This window comes from Salvia splendens, chromosome 10, assembly GCF_004379255.2.
Source record: "Salvia splendens isolate huo1 chromosome 10, SspV2, whole genome shotgun sequence".
Lineage (NCBI taxonomy): Eukaryota > Viridiplantae > Streptophyta > Magnoliopsida > Lamiales > Lamiaceae > Salvia > Salvia splendens.
The window spans coordinates 10632081-10646182 of NC_056041.1; the positions used below are offsets into that span (position 1 = coordinate 10632081).

Here is a 14102-nt window from a genome sequence, read left to right on the forward strand (position 1 = left end):
GATCAATTAATTATTCATTTCCAGTCCGAACTTGACATGTTTCACAAATAATCTCATACTCATATTCATACCCACCCTTGAAAATGAATTTTTCATTTTACGTTTCAGTCTTAAATTTTAACTAGTCAAATGTAAATTTTTAATGATTTTAAATTTGGGTGTGAGATTTCAAAACCACTAATTCTAATTATAATCAATAAATCTTAAGGATCACACAATTTTAATAGAGATCAATAAGCGCCGATTTAATTAATCAAGACAAATGCATAAATATATTTGAACCAACGCATATTGGAAAACAATGACCAATTTTTGTGATCCCAACCAACATTCCACTAAATTAGTTACTCCTAAAAACACTTCTAAAAATATGGAAATTCGAATTACATGAATATTTCAATTATTTTCATGTCATGAAAGTGTATGTCTAAATATTCCATCTAATCATGCCTAAACCAAAAAACACCTGCTTACACCTAATTAAACCTACTAATTACCACCATTACCAATAATTAGAATCTACACAGCTGTATTAGATATATACCTGATCATGCAACAACATTGTGTAAGAGATGAGATTAATCAATTTTAATAACTATGCAACAAAATTAAGATTTTGTATAAAATTATTGCCAAAAAATGAAAAAAGTTTTATACTCCTATTTTTTCTGAAACAGAAATAAAAAGAATTACAGAGGCTTGGTTGGTTTGCTTCTGAAAACAGATAGATTTATCATTTAACTGATATTCTTCTTTTGGCTATCTCTTTCTCTCTCTTCCTTCTTTGCTTCCCCTCATCAAAGAGAGAAGAGAAGCGTGGAGACAATCTCCGACATTCCGGAAAGGGACAAACGCAATCAAACAATAATTCGTATCCCCAGATATATTCATTTGTCCTGCAACTGCCGTTGTTTGTTATTTTGTTGCGGGGGAGAGAGAGAGAAACAAGAGCGAGAGAGATGTTGGTTGCAAATAGCTTCGATTTATGGCAAAAAGACTCCTTCTTTTCTGCAGCGGAGGAGGTTCAGAAATCTGCCGATTTGTAAGTGTGTGTGTGTGTATTCAGCTTTACTCTTTCGACCATTCTTCTCTCGCTTTTTCTGTATTCTCCCTTTTTAATTACTCGAATATTGATCTGGGTTTGGTTTATCTTGAGGAATCGTTTATCGCATCTTGTAAAGTTTACTCTTTTATTTCTTAATTGCTTGAAGAATTTGTCACAGATTTTAATTTTCTTTCCTTTTCATCTTTCTGCCATGGGTTTTGGTTTCTGAGATTGTTTTTAGCTTTTGATTTTATTTCAGCTATTTTTCCTGAATCACGGATTTTTTTTTGGTTGGAGATTGTATTAGGTCAGTTAGGTGAGCTGTATACTTCTTGGTTATGTATGGAATTCTAGTTATTTTTGGTAATCAAGAATTAAATGAAAATTTGAATGAAAGTTTCCATTGATATAAGCATGAAGCAGTTTTGTTCTTCTGTTTTATTACTCTGTTCAATGGCTTTTTGCTCAGCTGTTGGGGTGGGGGTGGAAAGGGGTTGCTCAAGTGGCAGTGGGAGCTGAATTTAGTTAATATGTGAAGTGTGTACAATTCTCGTTATTGCCATTTGTTTGATCAAAGACTGAATAGGAGAACTACTGGTAAGAATTCCATTCCATTTTACGCGTTTGTTTTGGCAGAATGGAATCAGCTTATAGAGCATGGCTCAAATCAAGGAAACAAGCATTGATGTCTCAGCATTTAGATAAGCTCAGTAGGGAGCTTCAAATGGCTTTAGGCACTGCAAAATGGCAGGTCGGATACTTCAATATTGTATATTTCTTGATTTCGTGAAGTATGATGCTACATGGTGATTTTTTTTAGCTGGACCATTTAATGTCATTTTAGAGATATTGTTTGGTTGTTGAATGCCATTATATTCTGATCCAGTTTTTATTTCTCAAAATCTTGATTGTTAATATATAGTTGGAAGAGTTTGAAAGAGCTGTTTGTCTAAGCTACAGAAATAAGGTTGATGATATTACAATTACCCGGCATAAGGAATTTGTTTCAGCCATAGAGGACCAAATCTCCCGTGTTGAAACAGCATTGAAGGTGTCACTGGAAGTTGAAGGGAAGAAACCATTTCGGTGGGTAAACTTGGATAAGGAAGAATCCGATGACTTGGTCCATTTTCTTTCGGGATCTCCAGGGACATCACAGATGATCAAAGATGGTCACATAAATGTGGGAGCACCAGACAGAGATCACAGTCTTGGTTCTCCGGTAAGTTCCAAAGTCCCAAATCGGGGTTGGGAAGAAGTCGCAGCAGGTGTTAAGGATATCGGCTGCTCCTTTGAACTACAAGAGAGAGAGGTTCGTGACACAGAAGACGAAATCAGCAATCGAGCTGGTGAAAGTCTTTATAATCTGAGAGTCTGGAATTCGCCCGACAGGAATGCTTTGGAGATCGTTGTTGATACGGAAAATAGAGAAACCAATGGACTAATCGAAGCAATGCCTAAGGAGAAGGGTTCAGAACCTTTGATTTGGAGGTCAACAGGTGAAATGCATCGTAAAGCTAAAGAAGTGAAAAGCCACACTCAAATGAAATTGATAAATTGGATAAATAATGTAAGTCCAATGATCATCTGACTCATCTCCCATGACTACGCTTGAAAGAAGGATAAAAGGCTATTAGAAATGTCATTTTCTATAATTTATTTGGCATGTGTTCTCATCATGGTTCATAAATGACTGTTTTCTACAGAAAAAATCATTTCCTTATAATCATGCAATGTTATGAATATTTTCTTAAGATGCAGAAGGAGTTTCTCCATAGAAATCAATGCCCTTTTGATTCTCATTTTTTTAATATCCTGACCATTTTGCAGCACTTAAGAGGACGCCAGGGAAATCGGAGACAATATCTATCCCCAGTGTTGCCCGTCAAATCTCTACGTTTCGTACTAGCTTTGATGATAACCATTTTTTTATTTGGTAAGCTTGTTATTTACAGACTTCTATTGATAGTGCACGGGCAAAATATTGAATGCTATATGAAAAATATAGGCATCACTTTTTAGATGATAGTGTTGCATATTGTTGTCCATTATTTAGAAGTTTCATGTGCTTCTAGCTCTTTATATGAAGCTTCAACTAATTTCAGCACATCCAAGGTTTCAACTTGATGATGCTATTGTAGAAAAAGTAAAAAAGAGATGTATGCAATAAACAAGACTTCATAACATTATGACTAGTCATATTTATCCTTTGAATTGTATCCCCATTCAAAAGGTTACATTTTTAATCAGGAGGCTGATGCGAGCTGTAATAGAAACTCCGAGCATGATTATAGTCGATGAGATCTATATTGACATAGTTGAACTTATAGCTTAGGATTCTTCACTGAGTTTAGTATGCGTAGGTCAGTGATTAAGTTAGTTTAACATACTTGTTTATGAGGCAAATTTTATGCTAATTTTCCTCTTGTTATTCATGCAGTCCCTTTCGTGCTCCACTCAACTTAAGCCGTGTTGAAGTGCGAGCGATAATTGAGGTATGTGTACAGTTTTTGAACTCTTTGTGGTAGTTTGATGTATGTGAGGAAGAAATAACTATTTGTTTGTGACCCAAAAAGGGTGATTTGCACAAGTTTCCTCATGTTGAAATGGTGCATGAAACCCCCTTGTATTTTTCGATGAAAATGATTAATTGCTTAAAACATCATGAACTTCGACTTGATTTTGGCTTTGACACGTTTTCAAACTTGTGAATGCTACCTGTATACAGGTCATGGAATTTGGATTTCTGATGGAATCTTGTTCAGTCAGGATGGCTTCTCCAGTTCAAACATGCTCGAGGGCCATACTCGTTGAGATTAATCTCAAACGCATTTGTGTCATCAAGTTTCGCCAACCTCTCCAAGAATATAAAGATTGTAAAACATGCACCATTCGATCTTGAACAGAAAAAAGAACTTCTGAGACTGGCATCGTATAGCTGTGTTTTTTTATAGCTATTGTAGTGTGCTGTTCTTCAGTCTTGAGGTGTTATAAGGAAAGTGGATTTGATGGTTTCTTCTTCTTTGAGCTGTCCTGTTATTTGCAGTGTGATGATATATAAATAGGTTGTTCAACTTTCACGTGTTTATCATTTTCTACTTTCGTAACCAGAAACACCTTTGTGATCTTGCTGAGTTCTAAAATCATGTGTAATGTAAAATGCACATTGCTTCAACTTGAAAAGGGGAAAGACGAATCAATTGACTTTCATTTCAAGCTACTGAAAGTAAACCTTTTAACAAAGATATAAAGGTACAACTCATTGTATGAAACAGTGAATTACACACACCAGAGCTATAGAAAGTTTCTAAACAACAAAACTCATCAAATAAGATAAAATGGTACAAACTCAATACACAAAGCCCAGTTCTCATTCTCAATTGCAGACATAAACCCCACTTTCATACCTGTAGTCAGTCTCATAGAAGTCTGTCTTGCCCTCAGAAGCAGGTCTTAGGGAGATTCCAGACAAAGATCTATACACTTGGGCAGAAAACTTGACATAAGCAACAATCTCAAGATCCGATCCATCATCGTCTTCGTCAATATCCACGGGCATTCTTGCCCTGAGTCTACCAGGATTTCCCTTCAGTGGAATCTCATCAATGTGCCATTTCAGTTCTCTCTCGGACCTATTCAGCACTGCTTTAGGCGACACTTTCAAAAGGCTCGGGTCTACAGGCAATTTGAGAACAATCGTCACATTGTTCAAGGGAGCTGGCAAGTCTGGGTTCGAGACGTATTGAACCATAATAGAAAGTAACGTTCCACTGAGCCGTTTAGCTAGCCGAACCCTCAAAGGCAGTGGAGTCATACGAGGTTGCAAGCTGTACTTTGCAATGGGTATAGGTTCCTCTGAGGTAGCCGTTCTCACATGAAACAAGCCATTTCCTAAGCTGCTCACTTTAGAGCCCTCCACTGCAAACCTCTTGATACCTTCTCCGCCTTCGACCTTGAACGAGAACTCAGTTTCCTTGTCATCTGAAGGGGATTTAGGAGGGACTGTCTTGAGATACACCACACCCATCAATCCCACCCTAGCAAGTAATGATTCCCTAAATTCTGCACTTATCTCCTCAACAATATACATCTCCGGACCCTTCATTTCGGTCTTCTTCACCAATATATCCTCAATCTTATCCCCAGCACCACCCCCTTTAGCAACAGCTGCAGACTGCGGCTCACTGGTCTCCAAAAGCTCCAAACCACCAAGACCCTGGTCCTTTGGAACCTTCTTCGTACCCACAAACTCTGATGCATCCAATCCGCCACCCCAGGCATCATTAATACCTTCAAAATCTTCTGGCAGCGTCGACCCATCATTAGAAAATTCAATGCCACCATACTGCCCTTCGAATCCTTCCACACCAATGTGAGTGGACTCAGTAGCTGCAGCTGGAGGCAGACTAGTAACATCAAGTCCTGCCAGCGCCTTGCTTACATCCGAGAGACCCGTATCCTTATCCTTCTTAAACCCTTCCATCAGCATTTCCTCTGGCTTACCAATCCTATCACTAGCCGCAAACGGATCCTTCTCCACCTCAGTTTCCTCAACCTTAGGCAACTCCTTCTCCTCAACCGGTTGAATAATCGCCAAAGTGGTAGCCACCTCATCTCCAGCCTCCAATGTCTCCGCAGGCAGCTCAAACGACACCTTCGAAAACAACTCCATGTTGGCCTCATGGTCCGCTGCCTGCGGCTCCACGTTACCCCAACTATCCGCTCCACGGATCTTACTCTCAGTCTGAACAGCCGAATGCACCATTTTGGCAATGCCTTCGCCGTGCATCGACGCTAGCATTGCCGCAAGCCTAATGCTACTAACGCCCCTCAACACTATATCCAAAGCCATGTACACCTCCGCATATTTCTTCCCCAATTTCTCCGGCGTCACATCCACACCGCGGCACGCGGTCACAATCACGGAAACCGATTGATTAACGATATGGATGCACTCAAACACATTATTATGCGAATCATCAATCGTAGTAACACCGAGAACGTAAATTGAATTAACTAGACGGTACACAACACGATAGCGCGACTCGGCGCCGACAATCACCTGACCGGAGGAGGCAGTCAGCGGATCATCGCCGATAAAATCGGAGGAGGAATCGGAGGCGGGGTGCTGCTGATTCTTCGCGAAGGAGCGGCGGGTGCCGCGGAAGGCGGAGAGAGCCACGAGCGCGCGTGAAGGAGGGAACCATTCCCGAGTCTGGAGAAGAATGTCGGGGCCAGTTGCGGGTTGAAGAGCTAGGGCTAAACACGACATCCGGATCTAGATTGTGGATCGATCGATCGATCGATTCGGATTGGGGGAGGTTTAGAATTGGGGGTTTTGGTTTTTCCGGCGGTGAGAATTTTGATTTCGAAATGTGAGCATACGAGTGGCGGAGGAGTCTCCGAAGCTGGAGACCAGTGATTTTCCGACGAAGTGTGCGTCGGCGTCTTTGCAGATCGGGGAGAAATGTACAAGTTCAGAATGCAGATGGTACAAATTAGATGCAGAAGGTGTTTTACCAGACGATAGTTTTTGCAGACAGATCCCCGAGCATTTCTTAACTTAGAAAATGGCACCTACACTCTTGGCAACTTATCATTCCTCACCATACTCAATTTGGTCAACATCAAGTGACATATTATGGTCAGCGCCAAGTACTCAAGTTAGAGAAAAATTCATTAAACAAAGTAATTTATTAAATAAAAAATCACGAAAGTTTAAAATTCTTAATTCTTTCATATGATTAAATTTAATTTTAATTTTTATAATTTATTAGCATCAAAATGATGTTATTTAATTATTCACTTATCATATCAATACATATTTATGTCATATTATTCGTCCATATTAAAAAATTTTTACAAGTATACCAATTCAACATTGCATTCAAACTTCAAAGTACAAAATCTCTGAAATTTTATAATTATTATTCAAATTTTGAAAAATGCAGTATAGATTAAACTTGAATCAAAATTTGTAATTTTACCGTATGAGCTAAAACACTAGTACTACTTATGCACGAATGAAGTGTTTCTTTAAGAAAAAAAACAGGGTTATCAGTGTTTTAACTTATTGCAATTTTTTTAAAGATAGTTTAGTTAATAATTTGAAATATATAGGAAATTTGATATATTTGTTTTTTTAAATGATTTATTCAATTTATAGGTTCCAATGCGATTATAGGTCAATATCATCATACATCGATCATTTGCGATTTTAATTTCTATGGCGTGCCACACACATCAAATTGTTTGGCCAAGTGTCAACTATATATATGCTCTTAGGTTTGTGTTAAAACGACAACACCTCTTAAAGTGACACTGTTACACCACGTATCCAGCAATATTATAAACGCTACACAACAATAGTGTAAATGCTAGACACCACTGTTACTATCACTATTTCATACTGCTACAATCATACTAGCTACTTTTTGACCCAACTAGCTTAGCTAGTCATATCAATTTTAGGATTTTGCAATGTGTGTAAGATTATAAAGTGACTTCTTCACATAATGATAAGTTGGGCTTTGATTAAGATCTAAGAGAGAAAAAGTTATGAATGCTACAAATGAACTTTATTATATATGACCTGAACTGATTTTCCATGGCCCTCACTCCAACATGGAAGACAAAATAGTCATTTCATTTTCTCAAGTTTATAGACAATATCATCATCATCTAAGTATAGAGACATCATCATAATCAACGTGCCAAAAAAATATATAATCTCTTCCTTCCAACCAAAGCAAAGTAGTCTACTAATTATAGCTTCAAGATTTGTATTATGTGTCAAATACGTATGCATGCTTCCTGATTAACACTAAATCATCTCCAAATTAAACTCATTCATCATCACATGCTTTAAGGGATACTATGAAATTACTCTAGATAATATTAATATATAAACTGGTCGTTTATTTTAAAAATCATTTAACATCTAGTACATTTTTTTCTGCATGACCCAATTTCATTTTGACGTTATAATTTTATTAATATTATTCTAGATAATATTTATGTGCTTGATTTGAATTAGAACACTGTGATTTGTGGTAGTAATTGGACGATAAAATTGGTATTAGGAAACATGAAACAACCAGGATGAATCGATGATATCGAATAAACCGAAATAAATTGTCGTTAAATAAAACCAAATAATTTATAGTAGTAGCTTTTTTTTTACAAAACATTGTACTAGTAATAAACACAAAAATGAAAATAAATTACAAATGTGGAACAAGGCCAATGGAAGCCGTGACAGCCACACTTGCATGATTCTTGCAACTCAACACCTTCAACAAATCAACACCCCAAAAACTCCTCCGATCACTCCTGCCGCCGCCACCGTCAATCCCGGCGAACAACCTCCCCGTATTCCGGCGAACCTGCCTGCTCTTGATATCCCGGAGATCCATCTCCGGCTGAAGCTTGAGCGGCCCAAACATCATCACAAACCACCTCGGTTTCACCTTCGACGACCCCTCCGACTTGGCCGAGCTCTTCGAAGAGTTCCGGTGAATGTCCGCCGCCTCCGCTTTCGTGGCCAACCGAGACCGTGCGGCTGCGGAGAGCGAGCTGCCGCCGCGGCGATGGATTCTGGATAAGCGAGAGGCGTCGTCGGCGGAGTGGGATTTGAGGATTTGGGGGTGAGGGTTTTGGTAGGGCATGAGCTTCCCGCGGAAGATGATGTCTTCTGCATTGGTCATCTCGGAGCTGAAGTCGTGGAGGAACTCGAAGAATTCCGACGGCTCCGATGATGATCGCCGCTTGTCTTGGATTTTTGATTCGTGGAGGGAGTGGGGCTCTTCCTCCTCCGGCGGCGACGGTGGCCTTTTTCCCTCTTGTGGAAACTTGTCCATTTTGTGATATGGTTCAAGTAATAAATGTGGGAGCTGGATTGTATGTTATGATGCATATTTATAGACATAAAAAGAGGGAAAAAATGCATAGGGCAATATCAGATCATTTCAATTTACGAAACTCAAATCTAATTTTATATAAATGTCACATTTAACAATGATTTTAGTATTGAAAAAATATTCTCTATTCACGTACTACTTTTTAGATATTGATTACTAAAATCACAAACTTTAGCTAAAATTTGGTACTTCCTACCAATTTTTAAGTTGATAGTAAAAATTTTGAACTTAAGCTTTGTAGATAATTTATTGGTTTTTTCCCACTCATGAAAAATTCACTGCAAGAGATAAATTCATGATTTTTTTACTCAAATTTTTAGTGTATAAGACATAGAAAATTAGGCGAATAATGTTTGAGATTTTAGAGACCCATTTACTTTAATGAATCCCCTATATAAAATATTTGCTACACAATATTGTATTTGACAAGTAATATAGATGAATGAGTATGATCCCTTTAATCTGAAATCTTATGGATAGTAATAAAATATTCAATTACACACATGATATAATAAGAGATTCAGTAAAATTAATTTATCCTTTAACTTACAACACCTTATCAATAATTTAGTAGTATAAATTACCGCTTGTTTATTCATGATTAAGTGGCACAAGTTGACTTGACTCGACTTAAATTTTAAGAAATGTAATGAAGGGTAAAACTGTCTTTATTTTGTTAATGTGTAACATATTTTTCAACTGTATACTAAGCAAAACTGGTGATGGTCGCATGTGTTTGTTTCTATATTTTTTTAAAAAAATGTTTTCATTTTGATCGAATTTAAAGGTGTTATATATTCTGAAAATGCATAACTAATTACAGATATTCAGAATGTGTAGTCGGTTACACATTTTTAGAATACGTAACACTTATGTAAAAACACCCTTTATAATTCATATACTGGTTTTGAAGTTATTGGTAGTGTAGTACTAGTAATAAGGATGATTATGAGAGAGATTATACTACTAATAATAGTAGTAGGAGTACTATTTATTTCCTGGACATAACAGCCCATTACAGTTAGGTCCAAAAGAATCTGCGTAAACGTAACTGGGCCAGGATTGACGTCAAGTGCATTCATTTTTCTCCATCTTTTTAAGTGTTCTACTTCTCAAATACAGTGCAAGTTTTCATTTTTCATTAAAATATTATTTTTTCTTTTAATGAGTAAAGCTCTCAAATAAAGTATGAAACAGATATTTTAATTTACAACCCATAATTTATCTCCATCAAATGGTTAATTATGCGATATATGTGGCTAATTTTTTTTTTGGTAATGAAAGCGGGCAACGCCCGAACCAAACCACATACTACCGATCATAAGAAATTCCTAACCTATCATGTAATAACCAAATAGCAAGACCTGTAGGCGGCTGTTCAAGAACATGCACTCCTCTCTTGAAGTTGTAAACATGGTGTGATAAGAAATCTGCAGCAAAATTTCCTTCTCGATGCACATGTCTCACTGATGCCGAATCCAACTCTAGCAATAAGCTATCAATCCTTCTCACTATCACACGACAGCTGACATTCACCTCAAATTTCCCAGTAATCATAGCGACAGCTACAAGATTGTCACTCTCTACCTCCAACATTCTTATTCCCAGCGCTTTTGCAATTTCTAAACCATGAAAAATGCACCAAATTTCAGCGAGAAGAATAGAACATACTCCGATGTTTGCGACAAACCCTTGTCTCCACTGTCTTGAAACATCACGGAAAAGTCCTCCCGCATATGCTCGGCCGGTCCCCTTCTCTAAGGAAGCAGCTGTGTTCAGCTTCAACATAGTCGACAACGGTGGTTGCCAGAAGACTGTCACTGGTTGTCTCGGCAACCGTTCACCCACTACAACAGTCATTCTCGCATCCTCCACATTCTTTGCCATAATTATAGTTTGTGAAATAATAGCTTCGGAGCTCAAACTTTCATTATTCAAAAGGAATGCACACCTTTTCTTCCAAACATTCCAACACCCCACTTTAAAATTATAAGTGTCTATTTTAATGTACTTTAAAATTATTTATTCATTCTAGTGTTAGTAACATATCTCTCCATGAACCTCGATTTATAACTAATTAATTATATCACCAAGCTTTATGATTGTTGAAAAAACTTTCTAGCTAGAATCATTTTTTTCAGCTAAGGTTATTTATTACGTTAGGAGCTAGAATCTCCTACACTTGTTGCTTAAAGTGATGGATTAATAACTCAATTTGTCTTTGACCACCAGCTTAGGCGATAAGTTATTGTTGGTCATCAATTCAGTGTAACCAATAAAAATCTACAATCGTTCACCATTAGCATAAATATATATTGACTCACTAATTAATTATATTATTTTTATTATAATGTCTATAGAGAGATGATAGATAATTCAAAACCCTCTTTAGATTACATATATTTCAAAATAATTAAACTCAAAACACTCAAAATGAAATTTAAGAGGACTCATTAATAATAAATAATTTAATTCCCAAAATAAAAGGAAAATAGTAAGTACCAACCTACACATAATTATAGTACTATCATACTATACACAAAGTCTAGGAAATAACGCCTATATGAAAAGCATTTAATTCGGGCACCAATATAGTTTACTAGATCATTAGTTAATTACTTTTCTATTTTAAATTACCAAATCATACTTGCATAGAGAGTAAATATATTTAAATGCATGTTCACTAGTTATATTCATATTCGATATAAAATCAGAAATATTGCAGTTAAATTCTAGTACTCCTACTAAGAGTATCCACAATATGGAGCCGCGGCTCTCGTGCAGGGGCTTGGCCGAGCTGCGGCTCCCTATAGCTGAGGACACGGAGGGCCGCGGCAGGGTGAGGGGGGACGACCATGGGCGCGCCGAGTAGTTGGCGCGGACTCGGCTCTTGGGCGCGGGTGACAAACTCGTATTTGTAGTGTTGTGATTGGTATGTTGATGTGCATAATTGTTGAGTTTTTGTGCTCAAAATGGTTATTTCCAGCCAATTGCTATATGTTTTGGAGTTCACGTGTTTGTTGAGTGTTTTAGGCAAAAATAGGTGAAAATGGAGTAAAAGAGCTCCACCCGGTCGAGTAAAAATCCTCTGAATAAAGACACCCGGTCGAGTGTGAACACAAGCCGTGAAGGAGTCCAGTGGGTGCCGGGAAAGCAAGACCCGACCGGGTGAATTCCTGCGCAATAATTCCACCCGACCGGGTGGTTCTTCTACAACATGGACAATACAAAATGTTTTACCCGGCCGGGTGATTTATCAGTTGATTTATTCCACCCGACCGGGTCCATCTTGCTGGCGTTTTTCTAAGTCAAACGCGATTTTTAGAAGATGGGAATAAGAGGAGAGATTTAGGTCACTTCTTTGCATTCAGTTTCCAGCCACCAAGACACACACACTCTCTCTGAAGAACTCTTGGAAGAATATTGAAGATTTGAGCTTCAATTCCTCCACAAATTGTAATTCGTATCATGTTTCTCATTGTTTTTCTTAGTTTCGGTTTGTTTTCTACCATGAACATGAGTAGCTAAACCTTTCATGTGGAATTCTCGGTGAAGATGCATTGATTCATAGTTTTAATCCAATTGACTTCATTTTATCTTGCTCTTGCAATTATTTGAATTATTCATGTGCTTTTTCCTATCGATTGCTTGATCACCAATTGGGAGTGTTAGGGATTATTAGAGTAATCGGGAGATGAAATAACTAATCTTGAAAGAGGGATAATACACACCTTAATTCAATAAAACTCGGGAGAGTTGAGATTCTGAGTGAGATCGTTAATCTAATAAAACTATTGGGAGTTAGGTCTAAGAATTAGAAAGAGGACTTCAATTATTACACCTAATCTACAGATTTCTCACTTCGGGAGGAGGTTTAATCTACAATTGTGATTGATTTAACAATTCTGGAGAGTTCAAATGGTAAAGCTATTTCAATTGGGTTAGACTATGAGTTATGCATCGCATCCTTGAATTCTGCATATTTCTCCATCATCTTACACAACTTGCTTAATTGCTTTCTTGTTTAAGTGCTTTAATTTAATCTCTGAATTTATATGCTTTTAGTAGTTGTTAGTTTCAAAACCCAAAAAATTCCTAATTGTCTGGATAGTAGTTGAAATTTGTTCGTGGTACTTAGGTTTACACTTAATTGTCTCTGTGTGATACGATATATTCTTGCTTGCTAAATGCTACAATAACCTTGTACACTTGCGGGTATTAATTGGGTAAAATAAAGTTGAGTCAGTGGGGCGCGGCGCCCTATTGCAGCGGCCGAGAGCCGCGGCTTTTTTTTTAATATTTTCAAAAAATTTCTATAAATACTACTCCCTCCGTCCCATAACAATTGTCACTATTTTCCATTTCGGTCTGTCCCACAATAATTGTCACACTTTATTTTTACCATACATGGTAAGTAGGTCTCACATTCCACTAACCCATTTTACTCATATTTTATTATAAAACCAATATAAAAAAGTGAGTCTCACATTCCACTAACTTTTTCAAATAATTTTTCTTTATATTTTTTAAAACGCGTGCCCACAATAAGAGTGACAATTATTATGGGACGGATGGAGTACATTCATCTCACACACGTTTTACACCCTAATTTTCACTCTATATGCAATGAAGATTTAGTTTTAATTCTTTTTTTTTATTAAATTATGTGTTTTTTTTCTAATTATTATAGTCCGATAAATTTTGTTCTAACTAAATTAAAATATACCAACAATTAAAAAAATAATTATAGACAAGTTTTTATGGCTTAGACTTAGGCATGGGTTAACTATCGTGGACACTCTAACTTTCTTTTATCTTTGGGCCACCATTTAACTGCACGGCACAATTTGTTAACGTATCACAAGAACATTATATAAGCCCAAAAATTAAATCGAATTTACAACAATATTTAAATTTGAATTTGGTTAGCAATTTTCTCCAAATAATTAGCAACCTAGAAAATGCGAGTGGAAACCATGATGGTGTGACATTGTTGTTGAACAAACATGACAAATTCAAATAAATTTATATTCTAGGCTAAAACGAAGTTGAAGGCAGCCTCTCTTCTCCAATTTTAAGTAAAAATTACACTGCCAAAGAACCAACAAAATGGCCCACACCTTCATGAGCAAAAGAGT

General features: G+C 37.0%; 3 protein-coding genes across 3 annotated transcripts; 1 reads left to right on the forward strand and 2 right to left on the reverse strand.

Annotated features, from left to right (window-relative positions):
* The first annotated feature begins 695 nt into the window (after positions 1–695).
* Positions 696–4121, forward strand: LOC121751602. The gene is made up of 6 exons (XM_042146376.1): positions 696–1042; positions 1682–1796; positions 1968–2615; positions 2876–2981; positions 3486–3540; positions 3774–4121. Exons 1-5 carry the CDS (start codon positions 960–962, stop codon positions 3509–3511), a joined length of 978 nt encoding a protein of 325 aa, XP_042002310.1. The 5' UTR covers positions 696–959; the 3' UTR covers positions 3512–3540; positions 3774–4121.
* Positions 4122–4250: 129 nt separating this feature from the next.
* Positions 4251–6589, reverse strand: LOC121751601. Its single transcript, XM_042146375.1, has one exon. It carries the CDS (start codon positions 6315–6317, stop codon positions 4422–4424), a length of 1896 nt encoding a protein of 631 aa, XP_042002309.1. The 5' UTR covers positions 6318–6589; the 3' UTR covers positions 4251–4421.
* A 1679-nt stretch (positions 6590–8268) lies between these two features.
* On the reverse strand, positions 8269–8904 carry LOC121752601. The gene has a single exon (XM_042147721.1). The coding sequence runs from the start codon at positions 8902–8904 to the stop codon at positions 8269–8271; it is 636 nt and encodes a 211-aa protein (XP_042003655.1).
* Between the last annotated feature and the right edge of the window lie 5198 nt (positions 8905–14102).

What these genes read in the sequence shown, in the direction of transcription:
- LOC121751601 (XM_042146375.1), bottom strand. Translation starts at nt 6,317, where the DNA reads ATGTCGTGTTTAGCCCTAGCTCTTCAACCCGCAACTGGCCCCGACATT.
- LOC121752601 (XM_042147721.1), bottom strand. Translation starts at nt 8,904, where the DNA reads ATGGACAAGTTTCCACAAGAGGGAAAAAGGCCACCGTCGCCGCCGGAG.
- LOC121751602 (XM_042146376.1), top strand. Translation starts at nt 960, where the DNA reads ATGTTGGTTGCAAATAGCTTCGATTTATGGCAAAAAGACTCCTTCTTT. An exon ending in GTTCAGAAATCTGCCGATTT is followed by an intron (nt 1,043 to 1,681) that starts GTAAGTGTGTGT and finishes TTGTTTTGGCAG; the next exon opens with AATGGAATCAGCTTATAGAG. An exon ending in TAGGCACTGCAAAATGGCAG is followed by an intron (nt 1,797 to 1,967) that starts GTCGGATACTTC and finishes GTTAATATATAG; the next exon opens with TTGGAAGAGTTTGAAAGAGC.